Source organism: Ailuropoda melanoleuca, chromosome 8 (assembly GCF_002007445.2).
Source record: "Ailuropoda melanoleuca isolate Jingjing chromosome 8, ASM200744v2, whole genome shotgun sequence".
Classification (NCBI taxonomy): domain Eukaryota; kingdom Metazoa; phylum Chordata; class Mammalia; order Carnivora; family Ursidae; genus Ailuropoda; species Ailuropoda melanoleuca.
This window is the reverse complement of record NC_048225.1, coordinates 43,987,411-44,011,827: the sequence shown is the minus strand read 5'-3', so window position 1 is coordinate 44,011,827 and position 24,417 is coordinate 43,987,411. Positions and strand designations below refer to the sequence as shown.

Here is a 24,417-nt window from a genome sequence, read left to right as displayed (position 1 = left end):
CAAGAGAAACCAAATGTGTATTTTAGGTTCTCTCTTTTTCTGACCTGACAAAAGAATTCTTAATACACCAGCCTATAGGAAAACTAGGGCCCTGGAATATGGAATTAAAATTCAAAGAGGTGATGATAATTTGGGCAAGTCTTCTTGGGAAATAATTATTGGGAAATAATCCCAATAGTAGCGTGTTTAGGAAGAGAGGGGAAACGAATTACACTAATGCAGGGTGTACATGTGGAAGATGGGAGACAAATGTCTCGATCTAGGAGTGAAAGCTGAGAAATTCAACGTGGTGAAAGGGCCATGACAAAGTTCCTACCCGAGTAGTTCCTGTCACTTGTGTGGCATGGAAAAATAACGGTTTGTGACATAATAGAGTATTTTTTGTTTACAAACTTGCTGATGTGTTCCAAGAAGGGTGGCTCCAGGTAAATTGTGGGGTTTTCGTTTGCTGGGCTAAGTGAATAGCGCAGTTATTCAGACCGAAAGGCCGGCAGGGCGGGCTAGGGAAGGGGCCCCCTGCTCCCTTGCATAACGCCCGCGTGCTGTCCTGGAGAGGCAGACAGCAGTGCTTGATGCGGCGGGCAGTCCGCCTGAAGGAACTGGCTGTTTACTGGACTCCTGAATTCCCAGTCACTTGAGCTGATGCCCTGGAGGAGTCCTGGGGGTGCTCCTGTACCTCCTGCTGCCGCCGCCCCCGCCCCCTACTTAGCCGGCAGATCTCATCTCCGCAGCCGCTGCTGGCGCTGTGCCTCACAACCACGGCTCCACCTGCCTCCGCTGTCGTCTTTCCTTCTTTTCTGAACAGGCCCAGCCTTAGGAAGGAGCCACCCTCCAAACTGCCAACCCCACCTGCTGCTTTGGCCTCGGCTCTGTCTGCTGTATCTGATTTGGTGCTTCCACGGACGTGAATGGCTAGTTATACAAAGGGGAATTCTTTCCCTGGCCAGAGAGAGCTTGGCAGTGAGGAAGGGAGACAAGAAACTTTTAATGGAGGTTTTCATGAAGTTGTTTGCTGTGTCATGTACAACTTAATCCCATCCAATTTAACCCCTAGCCCCACAAAAATCTCCAGTAAAACCGACAGTGTTCGTCAGTGCCTTGTGGGTTGGTTTTCTTTAGTGAGAGACCTGAGTGTTTAGTCGGGAGAGATGAGTTCAAAATCTGACCAAGCCAAAAGAAAGCGTGGGTGCCGTGTATGAGAACGAGGTTAGGAGCCCCGGTATATGCTTCCACAGCACCCTAATGTTTTCCTTCATGACCAGCATTCATCACACTTGTGTGACTACATATTTAATGTCTGCTTCCTTACTAGATTATAAATTCCTGGAGGCAGGTGTTTAGGAAATTTTAGAAAGATCTGCATAAAGGAACAGAAATGTGTAAACCCTCAGTTATCTGTTAGACTACTTCTCCAGAAGGATAACTTTGAGTGTATTCAGGAGCTTTTACTATAAGCCATTTTCAAGTCAAAGAAATAAAATATGTATTGCATATCTATGGCAACTTCCCTTTTCACCTTTCTGTTGAGAACTCAGTCTTGTAGAAGGGGGGTGTGAAATAGACACGAACTGTGCCTGAAGGACATACAAAAAGTTGTTTTCCTATTTGGCTGAAGAATGGGGTATTTTAGCTAATAGAGTTACTACCTTTCCCATCCAATGCACCCCAGACTTTTCCCTTCACAGCTCACATAGAACGTCGTACTATCTTTTAGACACATGAGATGAGGTGAATGTCCACCAGAGGTGACTTCCCAGGGACCCCAGCACCACAGAACTGAGGCTAAGTGGACCAACAGCTACAAATCTAACACTAACTTCATATAACAACATACTTTAAGTATTTTCCGTATCATTAAGTGTTGTTCCCTTATGGCTGTACAAAAGTGACAATAAATTAATGGTTAAGAGAGAATCCAGATTCATGAAGTTTATGACATTTAGTAAGATCACAATGATTCAAAATGGAAAAAGGAAGACAGAAGAGAATTCTAAGACCTCAGGCATGTCCACCTGCAGACCAGAGCTACGTGTGGGCGTGACCTTTACTGAGCTGAATTAAGAAGCTTTTACAAACATAAATATTGTGTGCAGTTACATGATTTGCTGGAGACTTGAGCACTTTCAGTAACAGTTTACCCATGTTCCTTAAATAATTGGCAACCTGTAATCCAGGGGCTTCGCTCCAATTGCTGAGCTGCTGAGCATGGGGGTGGTTTGAATGTCTGCAGAGTCTGCTTCATGCTGTCTTCAGGCGGACATCATGGAAAAGCTACAGGGAGCTTTGCAGACATCATATGTTCTGGTTGAAAGCTCAGTGGGTGCTGAAAAGCAGAGCACGGGCTTACACACATGCATAGAGAGCTGCGTTGACAGATGTACACGTCCCCAGGCATGTGACCGAAACCTGCTCCTCAGTGACAGCCAGAACCTCCATGTCATCTGGGATTCCTGCTGCCCACCGTCTTTCTCTTTTTCTCTTCATTTAAAAACCATTCAGGTTGGTGTGTGTGTCATGCTCACTTTCATTCCCAGGACATTAAGTATGTTATTCCCTCATTACACAACGCCCTTCCTCACCCCAAGCCCTTCCCTGGCAAACAGCCCGTGGATCTTCAAGACTCAGCTCAGGTACTATGGCCTCCTAGAAACGTGCCCTTCCCTCCTGAAGCTCAATCAGGTGCTTCTTCTCTCTGTCCCATAGCATTTCTCACACTCCCCCACTCACCCATCAGGGTAGAGACCATCACCCTAAAATACTGAAAGCCTGTCTGCCACCCCACTGGGCCTCATGCTCCTCAAAGGTAGAAACTATGTCTCATTTTCCACCTAGGTATCTCCAACACCTACCAAAGAGATGGACACCAGTGAGCAGATGGTATCATATGTGTCGACTGACAGACTGCTTTTCTCATTTGTTGTTTTTAGGCAACTATATCTTACTCAAGCTGCTGGACTGACAGCACCACCCAAAGCACCTATGGAGCTGCCAGAAATATATGAAGGTATCATTTTATTGTAATGGTGATAGGGTTTAAAACAAATTAACAAATACTTATTGAGCATCTGTTATAGACAGGTACCTCATACTCAAGAGCTATTCAGGGAATAGAAATAGATACATGCTAGCTTCTCCAGATTTCCCTTCTTGCAGCTTTCTCTAGTCCTGTTTTCAAATTAAAGTTGCCATGTTTCACAGTGAATTACATAAATACTGGGGAAGAGGGATGAGGTGCTGTCTACCGTGGTGTGTTTTTGGTTCCAGTTTAGTCAACCAACCAAAATACCAACACACACATAAGTTACCATATGATTATCAAAACCTACCAGTTAACAGAAGGGAATACAACTTAAACAGAGATTCTGAACATGGGCCTCACTCTCACCTTAATACATAGATTCTACATTTCTCAAAGCTCTTTCAAATTAAAAGTGTGACAGAGTATGCACTGTATTTTCATTTTTATCTATCCCAAAATAACCAGTTTCTTTGTATTCATCCTAAAATTACAACCTGCAGAAGTAAAAGGTAGAGACTTCATGAGCTCATCAGTGGAGAGCAGTGCTTCATATCTTAGTCATGAGGATGGTATCGGATATGCCAAACACCTGAAGACAGATGAAGAAAACAGCTCATGTATAGAGTTTGGGGCCTCTGGTATGAAATACTTACTATATGAGGATGAGCAGGATTTCAAGGTAAGATTCATGAAAAAAAAAAAAACTATGTACTAAGAGAATGTCGTTTTATTAATTAATGGAGAAAATTAACCTAACACATGGATATTGAAAACTTCTATTTGCACTTATTAGTAAAATTTGTCCACCATTCACATCTCTCATTAGATAGAATTTTCACTTCTATCCTTGTGCAATTTGCTACATATATTCATTAACAGAGTTCCATTCCTAGTCTACCATGTAAGTTATATAATGCTATATAACAAATTACCTCCAAACTCAGTGGCTTATAACAATTGTCATTTATTCTCTTTCATGGCTTCTGTTAGTTAGGAATTTGGGAAGGGCTCCAATGGACAGCTCTCACCTGGGCCCTCAGGCAGTTGCAGTCATATGTCAGTGGGGGCAATAGTCATCTGAAGGCTTGACTGGGGCAGGAGGATCCACTTCCAAGGTGGCTCACTCACATGGCTGGCAAGTTAATGCTGGCTAAGAGGGAGCCTCTGTTCTTCACATGGGCTTCTCCATGAGGTGCCTTTACTGTCTCTGTTCTGGTGTCTGCCTTCTCCCAGAACAAGCAATACCAGAAACTGAGGTGAAAGCTGCAATATTTTGTATGACTTAAATTTGGAAATCATACACCATCACTTCCATCATATCCTATTGGTTGATGTAGTTACAAAGTTCCACCCAAGGGGAGGGAATGTAGCTCCTGCATCTGGAAAGAGGAAGGAGCATCACATTGTAAGAAAAGCATGTGGGACAGGATATCTATTAGTGTGGCCGTCTTTGGAAAGTACAAACTGCCACATATACCATATTAGGTGAAAACTGGAGTATCAAAGATTTTTAATTTTAAAATCTTTTGGTACGTTACAATTACTCCCACATCCACCCCTTGCCATTTTCCTTCTTGGCACTACCAATTACTTTAAAAATTCTCCTAGAACTTAAAGTCTGGTAGGAGAAAGAGTGCTGTATGAAAGCAGAAGAAACTGAAAAAAATCAACAAAAACCATTTTAGCTAACTACAACTCAGTCCTGCTAATATCAAGTGACAATTTAAAGACTAAAGTTCTCTCTATGGCATTCAAACACCCCTATGGGGGTCTTGAAACCATGACACCTGGTATGTTTTCATGACCTCAGGCTAGTGGACAATTATCTACAAAATTCCAAAATCACATACCATTTGGGTAAATGAAAGACCTTCTTACTTTCCATGGAGGTTTTTGATGGTGGAAATGGCACTGTGCTATGGACTAAATTGCAGATCCTCAACCCCATTCTCACCCCCATCAAATTCATAGGTGGAAGCCCTAACACCCAATCTGGAGAAAGGGTCTTTCAGAGGTAAATAAGGTTAAATGAGGTCAAAAAGATGGAGCCCCAATCTGATAGAACTGTGGCTTATGAGAAGGGGCTCTGCCTTGTAAGGACACGGTGAGAAGGCAGCCATCTAGCAGCCAGAAAGAGAACTCTTACCAGAACTCAATCAGCTGGCACCCAATCTTGAATTTCCCAGTCTCCAGACTGTGAGAACTAAATGTCTATTGTGTAAGCCAGTCGGTCTATGATATTTTGTCATGACAGCTTCAGCAGACTCTGAAATATATTGGAGACATCCATCAGTTTGTTTTTCTCCTATCTCACATTTATTGTAGCTCTACAATTATATATTTTTAAAACAAAATAAATACAACAATATGCATTTTTGAGAAATAAAACAATGCCTTCCTTTTTTATTCTGTGATTTTCCTAAATTCTAATAAATGTTTCTTGAAAACCCCACAACATGCCAGGTACTTGTTAGATGTTTGGCAATTTATGGGGAGAACAGGAAGAAATGAAGTTTCAAAGATGCCTATATGGCAGGCCCTCCCCTCAAATTGTTTACATGCTAGAAGACAGATTAGAAAATCACTAATTGCTGTACAAAAGGAAGGTAGCACCTGTCTCTGTCTCCCTGACCAATCAGCCTGTGACCTTATCATTGCACCTCAGCACTTGGTACAGGGCCTGGTACAAAGTGGGCACTCAGGAAAGATTTGCTGAAAGACAGAGTTATGGCTTAGAGGAGGCTTACTAAGAGGAAGGCATGCTGGGTAGGGCCTGAGCTGTTTCAACCCAGTATTGGGTTGGCTGGGATTTCATGGAAATTAGATTTCTAATTCCATTTGCTGATATCTTAAACTATAGTTAATCTGGCAGAATATGGTCAGTTTTACCTATACAGTAGCCAGTGGTCCTGTGAAAGGTGAAAAATTCATGGAGAATTTGCCTAATATTAGAATATTTATAGTCAAAGTGATGCTTACAAATCCTTCCCATTGTTCTTGAATAATATAGAAAACTCTGCTGTGGGTATATCCTGGTCAGCAGAGGGCTACATATATACAGCCAACACTTTCTTCTACCAATTAAAGACTTTGAGAAAATGTATCTCCCCACTCTAATTGGTGCCCCCCACCCAACTTTCCGAAAGACAAGCCTGTCCACCTTGCTGCCTGCTCTTTGGGAGATCTTACCTACCACGCCCCACTGGGTATATAAGCTTATTGAGCGGTTTTCTGTTTACAGTGACTCTCATATTTCACATGTTTCTCGGGCAATTAAGAGGGCAATGAAATCTGTCAGATAAAGGCCAACTATAATAAAGGAAACCTAACTATTAAGACGGGTAACTTGTTGGATAACCTCTCCTATTCTCTTCTGTGTCTGTTCACCATAGGATTATGTAAACCTGGGTCCCCTGCAAGTGAAGCTCATGAGTGTGGAGAGCAAGAAGATGCCCATTCATTTTCAAGAGAAAGAAATTCCAGTCAAATGCTATGAAGATGTCAGGATCCCAGAAAGCCGCATCACATATAAAATGATGAAGTCTTTTCTCTAAGACCAAACGCTGCAAAGTAAAAATAACTTTTCCTTATAAATTTTCATTGGGAACTGAAGTGTATTACTTGCCTATTTTATTTACACTTTTGTCCATTTTTAAACCAGTTGTTATTTCTAAAGGTCATAATGACACTTAAAATCAAAGTTCCAAGTCTTCAGCTGTTCATTTACCTGCATGACAAAAATGCAAGTACACTTTTTATTTCCATGTCCAAGTATTCAGAAAAACGATAATGGGCCCAAGATGGTTTCTGAGTTTCCTTATCACTTAAAATCTTCTGCTTGATCTGTCATTCCAATATGAAACAGTTCAGTTAGAAGTTTTCTAAGACCAATTCAGAAACTTGTATAGCACTGACTACACTGCTTTGCCTCTGAGAGTGCTCAATGACAGACAGCCAGTCCGCAGTTCAAGCCTATTCTTCTTTAACCTAACACTATTTATAATAAATATAAAACACTTTAGAAACAAACAAATTTGAGGGTGGTAATTTATTATATAAAAATACTCCACCAGGAGTGAGATCCTTCTCCTCTTAGCTCTATTAAGTCTAAACTGCTGGGGGTACCTGGGTGGTTCAGTTGGTTAAGCAGCAGACTCATGATTTCGGCTCGGATCATGATCTCAGGGTCCTGCAATTGAGACCCATGTGGAGCCCCATTTGGAGTGCCATGTCCAGCCCCACGTCAAGCCGCACATGAAGCCATGTGTCGGGCTCCAGGCTTAGCAAGGAGTCTGCTTGGGATTGATTCTCTCTCTCCATCTGCCCCCACACCCTCTCTCTCTCAAATACATAAATAAATCTTTAAAAAAAAAATAGAAATCTAAACTGCTGAGTCCCTGTTCAAGACCATTACCACTTCCCTCTTATGAGCGCCACAAGCCAAGGACTATGACTGTGGCTGAATTTGACATGAACCTTCCATTTTAAAGCTACATTTACTTATAATGCTTTCTACAAGGAACATCTTTTAAATATAAGGCCAAAGATAAAGAGAAAATCAACAAAGCTAAAAGCCAGTTTGAAGCGTCAAAGTTGATAGCCCTAGTAAGACTAATCAAAAAAAGAAAACAAAAAACAAATGAATGAAATATCACTACAGATTTTACAAACATTATGAAAAATATAAGAGGAAATTAAAGGAAAATACTTTCTCAATAGAGTTGACAACTTTGATGAAATGGAAACATTTCTTGAAAAACATTTCTTTCAGGAGGAAACTAAAATTCTGAATAGTACCCAATCTATAAAAAAAGTTCTAATCTGTACTTAAAATTTTCCCACAAGGAAAATTTCAAACCAAGATGGCTTGCTTTACTGGTGAATTTCTCCAAGGATTAAAAAAAAAAAAAAGATATAATAGCAAACATACATAAACTCTTTCAGAGAACAGAGAAAAAAGAAACACTTCCAAATCATTCATTGAGACCAATATAATCCTAACACCAAAACCTGTCAAGTCATTACAAGAAAAGAGAATCACAGGCCAATATCTCTCATGACTACAGATGCAAAATCCCTCACAAAATATTAGCTTATTGCATCCAGTTATACCTATTTCTTAAAGAATGCAAGGTTGGTTTAACATTCAGAAATCAGAGTGGAAACACAAACAGAACTAGTGGATTAAATCAATGTCAATATCCTGCTTGTGATATTATAATTTTGAAAAATGACATTATTGAGGGAAATTGGATAAAGAGTACATGCTATCTGTTCATATTATCTTTTTTTAATTTAAATTCAATTAGCCAACATATCATTAGTTTCAGATGTAGTATTCAGTGATTCATCAGTTGCATATAACACCCAGTGCTCATCACAACGCATACCCTCCTTAATGCCCATTACAATTGCATGTGAATTTATATCTCAAAATTTAAAAATCAAGGATAGAATGAACGGAACATAGGTAACTCAAACGATCATCTCAATAGATGCAGCATTTGATAAAATTCAATAGTGTGATAAAAATTCATAATAGTATGATAAAGCTCTTAGCAAACAAGGAATATCATTAAAAAACTATAGCTAACATTGCACCTAATAGTGAAATATTAACCTTTTCCCACTGAGGTCAGGGACAAGACACATATGTTCACTATCATACTTCTATTCAACAGTATTTAATGGAACTTCAGTATTGAATACAACTTGAGGTTGTAGCCAGTTCAGTAAAGGCAAGAAAAAGAAATTAAAAGGATAGAGATGAGAAAGGAAGAAGCGAACTCTACTACTTATAGATGTCAAGTTTCTGTATGTAGGTAATCCAAAGTAATCTACAAACTAGTAGAATTTATAAGTGAATTTAGCAAAGTCACAGGGTACAGGTCAACAAAGGTCCATTGTATTTCTTTGTACTAGCAGCAAACAATTGGGAAAATTTTAAATTGTTTATAATAACATCAAAAATACCAAAATCAAGAAATACTGTCTAATGAAATATGAGCAAGACTTCTATACTGAAGACTGTAAAACATTGTTGAGAGAAAGAAGACTTAAATAAATGGGGAATAGAGACACACACCATCATCATGGATTGGAAGATTCAAAGGAGTTAAGATGTTAGTTCTTACTATAACTGTAGATTCAATGCAATCTCAATAAAAAATCCATCAGGTTTTTGTTCATAGATATTAATATCTCTAACATTATTATGGAAATCTACAACCTAGGCAAAAGACCTATGATAGCTAAGACAATCTTGAAGAAAAACAACAGAATTGGAGAACTTATTACCAAATTGCAAGACTTTAAATATTTAAGACAGTGTGGTTTTGGCCCAAGGAAAAAGAAAATGTCCAACGGACAGAATGAAGAATCCAGAAACCAACCCACAAAATCACTTAATTTCTGACAAACATGCCATTATAATTGGGGGGGGGGGTCAATAAAAAAAATGATGCTGAGTCAACTGTATATCTACATAGGGAAAAAAATGAACCTTGACACCTATATCATACCATATACAAAAATCAATTCCAAGTGGATCAGAGACCTAAATATGTACGGTAAAACAATAAAGCTTCAAGTAGGAAATATAAGAGAATATCTTCGTGTTCCTCTTAATATACCCAATAGATTCTCAAAGCCTATGCTTGAATTGACATCTACTTCTGGTAGGTGGGTAAATGTGGATTTGGCTGTGCTCCACATGCCCCCACCCCCAAATCTACTGCTCCCTGAGTCACCTACTCCCTGGGGGGGGGAGGGAATGCCACAAAAATAACTAATCATAAACTGATAAATTGAATTTCATGAAAATTATAGTCTCTTTTCATTAAAAGACTTCATTAAGAGTCAAAAGGCAAGCCACATCCAGGGAGAATATATTTTCTACACATGTATCTAACAAAGAAATATCTAAAATATATAAAGAACTTTAACAAATCAATAGGAAAAAAAGACAACTATTTTAGGGAAAAATGAGCAAAAGATTTGAATAGGCACATCACAGAAGAGTATATCCTAATGATTAATAAGCATAAAAAGAAGAGTGATATTATTACTCATCAGGGAAAGGCAAATTAAAACCATGAGATGCAACTACACATGCATCAGAATGGCTAAAATTAAAAGTTAAAAACAGCAAATACTGACAAGGATACAGAGCAACTTGAACTCCCATATAATTGTTGGTGGGATCATAAATGGGCATAAACACGTTGGAATATGTTTGGTGTGACTATTAAAGCTGAGCATATATATATGTCATGATCCAGCAGCTCCACTCTTGGCTTAATATGGAATAAAAATGTGTGCTTATGTTTACCTGAAGACACAACAACAATATTCCTAGCAGCTTTACTGATAGTAGTCAAAATTTGAAACAACCCTAATGACTGTCAATAGTAGAATGTATAAATAGTGATATATATCAATCTATACAGTCGCACAATGGAATACTATACAGCAATGAAAAAGAATAAACAAGTGCCAAATATAGCTACATAGCTCTATCTTATACACATAAGGTCGAGTGAAACAAGGCAGTCACAAAAGATCACATATGGTATGATTCCATTTACACAAAAGAGGACAGACATACTAACCTTAATGACAGAAGTCAGAATAGTGGTTATTTCTGTAGTAGCGAATGATTAGGATCGTACGTGAAGGAGTTTTCTGGTAATCTTTATCTGAGAGGCAGTTAACTTGGATGGTTCACTTCATAAACATTAAGCAGGACACTTAAGATTTGTATACTTGACTGATATATTTTATACTTAAAAAAGTTACCCCCCAAAATGTCCCCCAAATACCTATCTTCCAATCAATTCCATAAAGTGACAGTGTGGAAAGACCATGCTACGTCTTGTGGTGTGAACAGCAGCGAGAGTGTTTCCTGACGGGAAGGCAGAAGACTTTGTTGGGGGGTCTTTCAGAGGTCAACAGAAACAGGTATGTCCTTGGAAAAGTTAGTAACAATATGGAGTGGATTTGTCAATTTTCTTTTTAAGAAAGAAAAGTAAACTTTTTATAGATAAGATTTATCTTTACTTTTCTCAGATAGGAAAAAAAAGGAAACTTACTGCCTTTCCACTGGGACAAATCAAGAAGCTTCCAGTAAACCAACAAACAGAGGCTATGTGACAACCCACTGGTTTCAGTAGGTCAGCAGAAACTGACATTGTTTTTCTCTCACTCTTGGAAAGTTCAGACCATGAGATTATGAAAACAAGCCAGGCATAACATGGTAGGATTCCAGCATTAACTTGTTTGTCGTGGCAGTTTTTACTTCACAATGTGAATTTGAATCGGAAGAAAATATCAAATGGCTAAAAGCCTTGTTTGCTGCCAAGAAGATGTCAGAGTAGAAAAGGCATCCTTTGGAAAAGGAAAGGGAAGAATGTTCTTTTCTTCTGTTAATATCATTTCTTGTGTTTAGAATTTGCAGAATGGCCCTGTCTCTAAAAAAAAAATCTGCAGGTTTTTTTTAAACAATCCAAATTCTAAACAGTGTATGGTGGTAGCTTTGTGAGATGACATTACAAAGCAAATCTCCACAAACTGCTGTACCACCGTGAACTTTCTATCAGTGTCACTCAGTTGAGGAAGGGTTTATCAAACAAGTCCTTCCAGCCAGGCACTGTGTGTAAGGCATCAGGGAGGCAAAATGAAATTGCCCCTTTCTTCAAGATGCTAATGGTGCAGTAAGAGAGCCTGGTGGGTCAGGGAGGCCTCCGTGGGCTGGTGAAAACTGCTTTCGCTCTTCATATCAGCAGCAAAGGAGGAAGCAAGAACGGGGGGGAGAAAGCAAGACAAGATATTCTAGGTGTGGTGGGTGGTTGTATTTAACTTGCAATATTCTATTTTTAGCACCCTTGGTAATAAATTTGGAGAAGAAATTTAAGATGAGTTTAGAAGGATTTTATGTAGTGGTTTCAGTTTGCAGAATAACCAAGCATGTGAGTTCTATATGCTGCCATTCAAGATTCCGGGGGCGGAAGGGTAGAGACTGAGTGTCAGCAGCTTTAGCCTCAGGCTGGGAAATTGCTTATTTGGGGCCAGGAATTAGATAAATTTGAAGAAATTAAGGAGACGTAAAGAGATAAGGTAGAGTATGGGAAAACACATTTTGTGGAGTCAGGCTGGCTATCTTGAATCTTGGGTAGTCACTTAACCTCTTTTAAGCCTGGTTTCCACTTCTGTATTACATGGACCTAATTCTCATATTGCAGGATTTTTTTCAAGGATTAAAAAGAGGACATGTGGGGCGCCCGGGTGGCTCAGTCAGTTAAGCATCACTCTCAGGTCATGATCCCAGGGTCCTGGGATTGAGTCCCACATCGGGCTCCTTGCTCAGCGGGGAGCCTGCTTCTCCCTCAGCCTTCGCCCCGCACCCCCCCACCCGCTTGTGCTTTCTCTCTCTCATTCAAATAAATAAAATCTTCAAAAAATTTTTAAAGAAATTTTAAAGAGGACATATAACTTGTATATAACTAGGCACACAATACATGGCAGTTGAAATAACGACTGGCATTTGACAGGAGTCTCTGGCAGTTGTCTCTGAAGTGCATTCATGTGAAGGTATAGGGAGCGTCTGTGTCCCATCTGTCACATGCTGTGAGGCGCTGACCAGTCTCTGAGGTCGATGCATGAAGGGGTTCATTCTGTCCTGAGCTGGCTGGGGGACAGGCACTCAGCTGCCGCCTGGTGTGAGGCTCCAAGAGGCCTTACCCAGGATCAGCTGATCTACCTCAGGCTGTAGGGACCAGTAGTAAACCCACTTCCAACATTCTCACGAGTGTGGGGGAGGCAGGGCGGGCACTGTGGGTCAGTGGTAACATTTTTGTTTCTTTCTGAGTCCTATAGCCAGACACTAGAGCGATTGAGGGAACAGGGAGGCCAGGGGATTTTTGTGGCAATAAAGGGCTGTTTGTTAAAGGCCTGCTCGATCCTTCCTTGTTTTACTAGAGCTCAACACAACAGTTCTCTGTATTTTTCTTGGAATAAAACTGGCTTTTGCACTAGATGCAAGGAAATGTGCCCTCAAGCAGCAGAGGCTTTCTAAATATTAGTGACTTTAACTAGATTAAGTATTTCCATTTCCTATTCCTGTGACTTTATGAGGCTCAAGTTCCCAGAAAGGCTGCCTTTTTTTTTTTTTTTTTTTTTTTAAACTATGACTGTTATGGTTGGTTATGTTTTCGGTCATTCTGTTCTTATGATCTGAGTAAGTGCTAAAAACCTTCAAGATGCTTTTAAAGATTCTTCACGTAGAAACGTTTTCAGGTTTCCAGCAGCATGAATGCGTTTGAAAGGGGCTGCAGATTCAGATATCCTCACAGATTCTTGGTAAAAAGTTTTGTCAGCATATCCTTCCTCAAGCTGGGTGCTCAACTCACTGACCTCTTGCCTTCTTGGGTTTGGGCCATCTTTTTGTATAGTCTCAGCTATAAAAATATGCTAGGCCTTGCAACATTTCCCTCCTAAGAGGAATGAAAATGAACTACACTGGATTCTCCTCTGTATGACTAACTGAGGTCAGCAAGGCATTTTTACCTTAAAACCCCCAGACACGAAATCAGAGGGATGGTGTGCTCTGGCCTCATTTGAGCTTCTGGCACAAGTGTGCAATTCACTTCAGATCTTTAATGTCCTTTGACTGTTAGAGTGCATCTCAGCATCAGTTATTTTCTCCTCGCCACTTAAAAAGTGGCTTCCGTGACTTCTGTGCTATTTATGTAAAACTGCCAATGTGGACTACAGCTGGGCCTAAAATCTGGGGGGAAGGTGCCCATTTCCAACATGTCTGCTAATACACACCGAGCACTAGCAGTTTGGATTTGTTTTTTCATTTTTAAGCATTTGACACTTTTTATATTTAATTTCTTTGAAATATTTCCATTCTAAAACTATAAGCTGTAATTCTTCTTTTAGTATTTCTCAGATCTCAACTTACAATATGTGACATGGGAAGGTTTTAAAGTCATTGATCAGAAAAAGGCTCAAGAAGTTAGCAATCCCTTTCACAGAAGTTGCATGACTGTGACAGTGCCTGCTAGTATGCCTTCAAATCTCTCGTCACCCCCCCACCATAATAACGCATTGATTCACCCGTCTTAGCTGAGTATGTGATCACCAAAGTTAAAGACTACTTCCCACCTTCCCTTGCAGCCACATGACAAAGTTCTGCCCAATGGGATGTGAGAAACTGTGCACAATTTCTGGGTCATGTCTTCCTTTCCCTTTCTCCCCACGTCCTCCATCCTGCTGCCGTGGATTATGAAATGCAAGGAGCACCTTAAGGACTATGGAGCAGCAGGACACCTACCTGTACCTAAAAGTAGACACCTGTCAGTCTTGTGAGCAAAGCTGCTCGGACTTTCATGTGAGACCGAAAATAAGCTTGTCTTGTTTGAATCGTTGTTAGTGTGAATTTTCTGTGATACACCAGCCAAATCTAATCCTAATACAGGGGTGAACATGAATATTTACCTCACAAGGTCTGAGTCAATGTTTCCAATAGTAAAATGTAGTCTCTAAGACACTAAACAAAACTTCGGTAAGTATTTAGTCTCTGTTAAAAACGAAAAAAAAGTGGCGGGGGAGGGGTGCTCAAATGACTTTAGAAAGTATTCTGCTTTATCTGAGGACACCTAAACTGCTGACCTAAGTTTGCTTAAATGAGTGGTGTTGGCTGTTTTCAAAAAATGTGTGTGTCACACCAGACTCTAGAATTACTGCAGCTGCCTTAGAACCAAGGAGTCCTGGGGTGCCCGTGTGGCTCAGTCGGTTAAGCGTCTGCCTTTGGCTCAGGTCATGATCCCAGAGCCCTGGGATCAAGCCCCGTACCGGGCTCCCTGCCCAGGGGGAGCCTGCCTCTACCACTCCCCCTGCTTGTACTTTCTTGCTCTCTCAAATAAAATCTTAAAAAAAAAAAAAAAAAAAAACAAGGACTGCTGCTTATGTGAGGATGTGTGGAGTTAGAGGTTCAGGGTTTTGCTTTGGAATCAGCTCCTGTGACCTCCAGCAGAGCTCAGGGCTGACATCAGCACAATGCAAACAGGGCAGGGTGAACAATCCCAAAGACTGACATTTTTAAAGCCTCTTTAGTAATACTAACAATAGCAAACACTTCAACATGCTTATTATATGCACTTCATATATATTAACCTAGTCAATCCTTCTATCATCCTATGTGATGGGTCTACAATTATTCTCACTTTACCGACAAGGAACAGGCAGAGAGAAATTTAGTCAATTTCCCAAAGTCCCCCAGCTAGTAAGGGACAGAGTCAAGATTTAAACATAGATTTTTACCTCCAAAAAATCTAGGCTCTTGACCACAAGCTATTCCCAGCTAAGTGTACTGAAACTTTATCACGTGCCAGGATGTTCTAAATGCCTCAATCTATTAATTTGTTAACTACAACAGTCCTATGAGGTAGGCATCATTATGCCACTTTACACATGAAGACACTGAGGCTCAGGCAGAGTATGTAAGTCGTCCAAACTTGGGTTTCAACCTACAGCATGGCTGCAGGGTCCACACTGTTCCCACCGGGTTGCACTGTCTCATCAAGCAGCAGGGGTCTCACTCGGCGATGGAAATGCTCTCAGAAGGGAAGAGTGCTCTTCAGAGACAAATCTCATGCAAACTGTCCTCTGTATATGTCCCTACCCCAGGCTCTCCTGTGTTCTTTCCTCACTTACCCTGTCTCATCTCCAGTCCTGACCATGCAGCATTTCCCTACCTCCCACTGATTTTGCTGCTTAGCTCATTGTCTCTTTCTTTAACGTCTTTAAGTTCTACTCTAAGGAATTAATGTTACTAGTGCATTCTTCTCTTTCATCTTTGAGATATACCTGACAAAGTCTAAAACTATTTAAAGTATACAATGTGTTGATTTGATATATATATTCTTTGTCAAGGGATTCCTCCCATAGAGCTATACACACATCCATCACCTCGCATATTTATCTTTTTGTCGGCAGCAGGGAAGAACATATAAGTCGTATTCTCTTACCAAATTTTGATTATACGAGACAGCATTATCAACTACAGTCACCATGTTATACATTAGATCCTCAGACCTTATTCTCGTTATATTAAAATTTGCAACTTTTTTCCAACCTCTCTTTATTTCCTCCATCCTTCAACCAACTTTCTACTGTTTGTATTATTTTTCTATTCTGTTTCTATTATTTTGACTTCCCCCCTACCTTTATATTTTATTTTTTTTTTAGAATCCACATATAAGTAAGACCATGCAGTATTAGTTTTTCTTTGTCTTGGCTTTTTTCACTTAGCATCCATGTTGTCATAAATGACAGAATTTCCTTCATCTTTAAAGATAATATTCCACTGTTTAAATATACTATAATTTTGAAATCAATTCATCTGCTGATGAACACTTAGGATGCTTCCATTCCTTAGCTGTAGTGAATAATGCTGCAGTGAACATGAGAATAAGGTATTGCTTCAAGATGATTTTGTTGCCTGCAGACATATACCCATAAATGGGATTGCTGGATCCTAGGATAGCTCTATTTTTAATTTCTTGAGGAAACTCCATTCTGTTTTCCATAGTGACTGTACTAGTTTACATTCCCACCAACAGCACACAGGGTTCCCTCCTTCTACACATCCTCACCAGCATGTTATCTCCTGTCTTTTTGAAAATAGTTAATCTCCAGCTCTGCTCTTTTCCTGATCTCCATTAATCCTTTACTTCCCTTAAAAATGGAGATATTCTCCGGGACTCATCATTGAACTTCCCCTTACTTCACAGTTGTTTCTTTGAAAATCTCAATCACTTGTGATGGGTATTCCTCCACATAAACTATTTTCCATACTTTGGATTAATTTCTTCAGATTTCCAGAAGTGGAATTACAGAACAAAGTATAAAAGCACTTTTATGACTTTCTGAAAGGGCTGTCCAATTCATGGTGCCCCTAAAAGTGAACAGGGGTGCTAGTTTTCCCTACCAGGAGTGACAGTACTCAAACGGGCAAAACGTAAAAAATAGAGACAAAGGGGCAGGGAACTCCAGAGTTCCATTAAGAGACAGTAAAAAGTTAGTCTGGTCAGAAGTTTCAAGAACGGAGGTGTGAGAAAGTTTGGAATTGTTATAGGCCCTGACTACATGGTGAGCACTGAGCCACACGCGTACACTGAAGGATCGATCGCACCAAAGTGCAGGGTTGAAGGGGAGGGCTGCAGCCAGTCAGACACACGAATCCCCCATGTGATGGATCACCCAGGCCCTTCATAGGAAACTACATTTGGGGAGAAAATTACCAAGTGTGGAAACTTTGTGAAACATGTATGTTAAGGCTTGCAATCAAGAAACCATGCCTGAGAAGCTGCTTGATAAACAAACTAAAAATGCCTTGTGGGTCCTCTAGTTTCCCTTAACACAGAACAAGGAAACTGGAGAGTTCCACTTACCTCCTAAATCTTCTAGGACAGTAAAACTCATGTCGGTGAGTGCAAAGCCCTCTTCTCTGTTGGGTGACTGGTAGAGAATTTTGTTCTCCTAAGCACCTTGGACTAGTATTCCTCCCGTCTTCAGTGGAAACTCCCTCTCTCCAGCTCATCACCAGCAGACAAACCCTCTCAAGCAAAAAAACAGCTCTTCCTACTTTTGGTTGACCTGGGAATTGGCAGAGCCTGGTAGTGTAGACTGGCTTTTAATCTGGAATGACAGCAATAAAAATCTGCACTGAGTCTCTAATTATCCACTATCTGCTGATACAAACTGACCCATGAGAGCGAGGCTGTTTTGTTTCACAGATGGTCTCAAGGTATGGCATCCTACCTACTAATCTGACTTCCTATTCTTCAATATGGGCAATTCCTGATTTTAAACTTATGTGCTAGGCAACAATTCAAGGCAAGTTCCCTAGCTAAGACCCCATCCCTAGGTTATTTCCCTTGGTAAATTCCCTAAAAGCGTAATTACTGGATCGGGGTAGAAACTCTCAAGACTTCTGACAACTCTAGCTAACTTCCATCCAAAAAAGCTGTATTAGCTTACACTCACCTCCGCTTTAAATTAGTAATCAAACCCCATGTACTCCTGCCTGTGCTGTTATATATATAAATGCTTTTTGACAGGCAAAATGGCATCCTCCTACACCAGCATACAGCTAAGTGGTTATGGTCTGGTTATAGCCAGACCACAGAGGCTCAGGACTGCAGCTCACTTAGTTGATAAAGATCACACAGTAAGTGAGGTACTCTAGGCTTTAGTTTCCTCATCTATAAAATAGATATGACAAAGTTACCTTCTCCATAGACTTGATTAAATGAACAAATACATACAAAAGCACTAAGAATGTCCTTACACTTGGAAAGCTCTACTGTTCCCATTTGAATTTTCTAGTTACTACTAAATTCATTTTTTCATCATCAGTTCTTCCTTGATGAACTGTTATCATATCCTTTCCCTTTTGCTATTTGAGATGGTCACCTATATTTTCTTCATCTTTCTAATTCCTTACATTTATATCCTTTAACCCATTTGGAATTTATACTGGTGTATGTTGGAGGTAATTCTGTCACCCTTCCCCAGGTACATGGTGTCAGTTTAAACCTCAGATTAAACAGACCATCTTCTTATCCTTACTCTTCTGAAATGCCATCTCTACCACATGAACACCTCAGTTACTAAGCTTATTAAATGCATGAGAAAAACACTTGTTTGTCCTTTACTCTCATACTCACAATACTTCTGACCCAGACAAGCACGTTTCCCACACCAAATAATTATAGGACACCAGCTGGGTGCCCTAGAATTCAACTTTCACACTGACTAGAGTTGGTGCAGACCTGAGAGGTGAAGGGCTCAGTCCTAGAAGACAGCCATTTCCCCAGTGCCCCAGATCCCAACTTCAAGTCCAGGTTATCAACTATACACTTCTTACTGACTAGCTATAAACGAAGGTTCTTGTGGGTTTGATAATTTACTTGAATGACTCACAGAATTCAGGGAAACACCAAATGTTTGCCAGTATTATAAAGGATATGACAAAGAATATAGATAATGGCAAGATGGAGATACCTAAGTCTGAGAGTAAGGTTCTGTCCCTGTGAAGGTTGGGTACACCACCTTCCTGGCAAGTGGATTTTTTCACCAACCTGGAAGCTCTCCCAATTCTTTAATATTGGGATATTTATGGAGGCTTCCTCACTCTATAGGCATGTTCAATCATTAATTTAGCCTCCATTTCCTCTATCCTGAAGGATGAGGTTGGACTGAAGTGCAAGCTTCTCAATGACAGCTTGGTCTTTCTGGCGACCAGCCCTCATCCTGAAGCTATCCAGGAGCCCACCAAGAGCTGCCTCGAAACAAAAGACACCTCTATCACACAGGGAATTCCAAGAAATTCAGTAATTTTATGTCAGGAACTGGGGTCAAAGACCATTTAAAACAAAAGATGCTCCTAGTGTGGTCTTAGGAGCTCTGTGCCAACAGGGGACAGACTTTTATGTTTTCTATCATTTTATATTATCCTATTGTATTGTTTCTTTTAGGCCAGTATGACACGTTTAAGCTCTGTAAGATGAAGTGAACTGTCATTCTTTCACTTCCACTTTGGACCCACATGTGATGCAAATTCTGTCCATCATGAATTAGTAAGTTCTGCATATCAGTTTTTACCAAAGACTAGCTCCTAGCAATAGCTGTTCTGAACACCAAACAATGGGCACAGCCATCCTTGCTGGGCTTAACCTGATGTCTTTTCCCTCCTACTGCAGTGCTTCTGCCAGCGTCGTCTTGGCCCTTTGAGCCTCCTTTAATATGTAATTACATGGAAGCAAAAAGCTTTCCAGTTCCTACCCTACTTCAGGACAAAAATGACCAGAGAAGTGCAGATTTCATTTTGTGCCTTTTAAGATGGCCACGAAGTTACCTGGCAGTGCCAATGTGGTGTGCCAGATGCTTCCATGTAAAGTGTTCCTTAGAGGCCAAGGAAATCACTATTAAGTTTAGCACATTAGTGCAGTCTGGAGCCCAGGTGCATGGTGGGGAATGGGGATTGTCTATTTCTGTTGATACTTTCTTCCCTACAGTCCCAGTCAAGGGTCAAGGGCGTGCTAACCCAGGATTTAATTGGGAGTACAGGGCAGCTGCCAAGTGCCCAAGGCTCAAGGGAGACAGGGAGGGTAACCCACTGTGGAATGCTCAGATAGGATCAGGGTTAGTGTCTTGGGTGATTATCACACAGCAATTTTTATTTCAAAACCAACCTTGAAATTATTTTTGGTAGCAAAGGAAGAGCTATTTTAAATAAGAACTTATTAAAACACGAATCTTCTATACAACTCGCCCCTCCCTTTTCTCATAGCTGTCTGCCCTACTGTCAGTATAACTTACTACTCTGCCTGAGGATAGTATACCTGCTCCGTCCCCCAATACCACAGAAAGAACTTTACACAACTTTTGACAATGTGGGTAGTTTCATCCAGAATAAAAACTACACCTGTATGCTACACGTTGATAATAAATGGGACATTTACTAAGTACTTACACCACAATTAGAAATACTAGCTAGAGACAAAAACTTTTTTTAAAAAAAGATTTTATTTATTTATTTGACAGAGAGGGAGAGAGCGCATGAGCGCGCACAAGCAGGGGGAGCATCGAGGGAGAGGGAGAAGAAAGCTCCCCGCTGAGTAGGGACCCCACCCCCCCAACGTGGGACCCGGTCCTAGGACTCTAGGACCCTAGTATCATGACCTGAGCCAAAAGCTGCTTAACCGACTGAGCCACCCAGGCGCCCCTACAAAACGTTTCTGATTGGTGACACACCAAAATGGAAGATGATACTGCAGCCTTTCCATTCAGATCCTATTCAGATAGCAGAATTCCAGACCAGTCAGACCCATCGAAGTTAGCAAGTATGGCTGAACAAAGAACTAAAAGCTGTTTGCTGCGGCCATTGATGGAAGCTGTGAAGCCATCTTTTCCGTAAGGTAAGAATAAGTTCATCTGGCTGAGTGCCATGACCTCTCCATATACTCTGTGACCCCTCCATTAACTCTGTGACCCAGCCACTGCCAAACACGGGACCCACACTCATCCTAAATGTAGAGCTGTTTTTCTCTCTACCGGTGTTAAATAAGCATTTGCATCAGTACTCTGAATTCTCAGAATTTGGAAACATGTTTGTTGATGATAATGAACAAAAGAAGAGCTTGAAATTGTTTTAATTCAAGGAGAAACTTATCCCATAAAGGCCTCTTTCTAGGGGTCATGTTTTGTTTGTGGAAAAAAATTCCTAGTCTAACAGAAGGCCCCTTCCTATATATGGACTTTCATAGTCACTAGTTAAGAAAAGGATATTCTTAGAAAATTTTGAATGATAATGTTAAGTCAAAAGCAAAAAACTAATTTTGAAAATGATTAGTGACGAGTATAGCTGCTCTCTGCAGCTAATAATCTTACCTCCCTCCATAGCCACTGCCAACTTGGTAGCTGGGTACTAAGGTGGTGTGGGCATGTACAGGTTTATAACCTAATATAGATAAGCATTCAACAGCTAATTTACCTGTGTTATACTCTGATTAAAGTTAATATGATCATGTGTTTTGTATTTTTCCTTTCCCATGATGTCTAGACATCAAAGCAGGAAGCAGGAAATGTGCTTCATGGAAGAAAACCATGCAGGAATGAAGAATGGTCATCAGTCTACAATGCAGAGGGACGCAATTCCCTTTTCGGCTTATACATCGGAATAAACAGCAGGTCATAAAAGGGACAATGGACCATGAAAACAAAGACCTGACTCCTCTATTAGCTTATCGACCTGAGCAACTTCCTTTCCCAGTTCCTAATTCCAATCTGTAAAATAGGTAAAATGTGGGTAACACCTATCCAACAAGCCCCAAAGTTGTTTCAACAAAGCACCTTCACAAACATACAAAATAATAGTAATAGTAATAATAATGTAATTACAAAAGCAACAAGCCACAGACCTGAAATAGAAGATCCACTGAAACACAAAAGACCATCAAAATCTGTGACAATGTTAAAGAAGTTAACTATGAAAGTACAATTTCCCATTTTACATGAAAATGGTTTAATAATAGTGAAACTTAGAAACTAGTAAAATTAACAAAGTATATTGGCTAAGGATGTTTTTTTTTCCAACCAGAGCAAATATTATGCAGACACTTATCAGTGCAAAGTCTTTAATCCCTCCACCATGTACTCTGAATCCTACTTACTATTCAGTATGAAACATGATACAGTCAGAGTGTTTTTGACAGAATAATCACATGCACCAATGTGCCAAACACAAGCATTTTCTCCCTTTATACTTACCTGACTGAAGATATCTGATCAAAAGACAAAAATCAACAATTTTAATAAGTAGTTTAGTTTACCAATAAGAGTCTAGAAGGTAACAAAAGGTACAAAGATAAATCTTTAAGGAAATTAAGTTAAAACAAATAAAATTTACATTTTATTAAATCAGCAAATATAATCACCTGGGTATATTTTTACTAGCAAAAAATGATGACACTGATGATAAAGAAGGGAAAAAAAAAAAAAAAGCACCTCAGACCAGAATACCATAACAAAAAGTTTTGTGGAAGCTGCATTTTATTTGAAAATCCACCCATTTTTGCTAACATACATTTTAATATTGTAAACAAAAATAGAATCTGCAGAGACAATGCAACAAGTATGCTTAAACTCATGTACAGAATTGCTTTCCTACAACGAACTGTCCTTCTTAAGGCCCCTCTCAACCAAAACGTTAAGATGTATTTACACAAAGCACCGATCAACAGTGCAGTTTAATTCTTTGTTAACTAAACTCTTGGCTAGACATTAACTTTAAAGATACTATTTCCCCTTATTTAAAAGGTACATGATCATAACATGGCATGAACCAAATAAAAAGTTTCAAGGATTTTGTCCCCTTCCCTCCCCCCATAACACCTCCTAGAGTTTTACTGAAAAGAAGGAAAGTCTTGAAGTGAAAGCAATTCCTCACATTCATTTTGGAAAGGCCCTAATGTCAAATGGAAAATAATGACATGCCAAGCACAAAGCAGTAAAGTTCCTTCCCAATGCACTAATGCTGAATTTAAAATGTAGTGCTTTTCCTAGTCAGTGAACTGTTCCCTTGCAAAATCCTAGGCACAGAATTGACTATAAGGATTAATGCATTTATAATGCTTCCCTAAATCCCATAGAGACTGAGAATTCTTATGCGATTCAGACCTATGGACTTGCCTTAAAGTATTTAGTGCTCTGTATGTCAGCTGAAAAGCATTCTGAATCAGATTCACTTTTATGGATAAAAATCAAACATACTGTGTACATCCATACTCATTTTCATAAGGAGGTCTGATACAATATTAATGTTACGTAAATTGATAATCATAAATAAATACAAATACTTAAGGAATGTCTACTGCAAACTGAATATATAATTTTTTTAAAAGAAAAGTTAATTTTAGTTACTGTTTCTGTATCTGTGAGGACTGGAGAAAAGAAAAATACTGCATAATTAAGAATTATGATTTTGATCCCCCCAAAAGAGTCCTGTTGCATTACAGTAAAGGACACAGCTCTTCTCTCCAGGCAGCTTTTCCAAATACAAATTTCACACTTTCCAAATAAGGGCTTTTCTTGGTATGTTACTGATTATGGGTATTAATAAGAGTTGAAAGAACTGAAGGGTTAGTCACCAAAAAGACAGATCTTAGTCTGAAATCATGGCAATTCTTGGCTTTATAAACTGTATTGATACGTTCTTCTATAGACTAGTCCCAATTTCCTTCATGGGCCTTCACTGGGTTACGGCAGCATTCTAATGGAAGAAGAGAGTTTAAGAGACAGCAGTTTGGATTTTGCTGGAAGTAAGTATTTGCTGCTTGAGCACTTGTCTTTTTGGAATAATTCCATTCTCTTCCACCTAGTTACATAAACTGTATCTGGAAAAAAAAAAAAAAGAGTGTAAGTTCATTCACTGCACTGTAAGATGTCTTCTCACAAATAAAAATGCTCTGTGGCTTTTACCACTCAACTGGCCCAGAAATGTTTACCGCATGTTTATCAAAACCCAGATTACAAAACTAAGTATTATCAGCTCATCATGTCCCAGAACTCAATATTTGAAGCCTAATTAGAGGGACTTCCAAATATATATTTCTAATTACCAAAAACCAAGAGACAGGAGAAGAAAGAAAATGAAGGAACAAATTTTCAATGACAAGTTCAGAACATCTCTCCAAGAACACAAATATTCCATGTGAAAATCTCATTTAGAAAAAGCACAATTTGACTTATTATTTCAAAATGATACCATAAAATTAGAGATAATTAAGGGAAGAGTAATATTATGTTCACTAAATCATTTCTTTACTAAT

General features: G+C 39.6%; 2 protein-coding genes and 1 long non-coding RNA gene across 20 annotated transcripts in view; 1 reads left to right on the top strand and 2 right to left on the bottom strand.

The window, feature by feature from the left end:
• CCDC83 (coiled-coil domain containing 83) overlaps window positions 1-6,601 on the top strand; it is a 50,911-nt gene extending 44,310 nt beyond the window's left edge. For all 3 annotated transcript variants that reach the window (XM_034666199.1, XM_011222449.3, XM_019797590.2), the window contains 3 exons: window positions 2,928-3,004; window positions 3,520-3,698; window positions 6,412-6,601. In XM_034666199.1, the coding sequence (XP_034522090.1) occupies window positions 2,928-3,004; window positions 3,520-3,698; window positions 6,412-6,573 (418 nt within the window). In that variant the 3' untranslated portion in view covers window positions 6,574-6,601. The remainder of the gene's footprint in view (window positions 1-2,927; window positions 3,005-3,519; window positions 3,699-6,411) is intronic.
• Window positions 1,772-9,416, bottom strand: LOC117803354. Of its 2 annotated transcripts, XR_004627121.1 has the most exons (4): window positions 6,747-9,416; window positions 5,166-5,285; window positions 3,514-4,398; window positions 1,772-2,323 (listed from the first exon to the last, which is right to left on the bottom strand). It is a non-coding gene; the product is annotated as an uncharacterized LOC117803354 (long non-coding RNA). The 2 variants fall into 2 exon arrangements; XR_004627120.1 differs by lacking the exon at window positions 6,747-9,416 and having other exon boundaries at window positions 5,166-6,416.
• Window positions 9,417-22,606: 13,190 nt separating this feature from the next.
• Window positions 22,607-24,417, bottom strand: part of PICALM (phosphatidylinositol binding clathrin assembly protein) — a 99,821-nt gene continuing 98,010 nt past the window's right edge. For all 15 annotated transcript variants that reach the window (XM_019797592.2, XM_019797595.2, XM_019797594.2 and 12 more), the window contains one exon: window positions 22,607-23,982. Coding sequence is in view for 2 of the 15 variants with exons in the window: in XM_019797595.2 (XP_019653154.1) it covers window positions 23,968-23,982 (15 nt within the window). In the remaining 13 variants the exon portion in view is untranslated. The remainder of the gene's footprint in view (window positions 23,983-24,417) is intronic.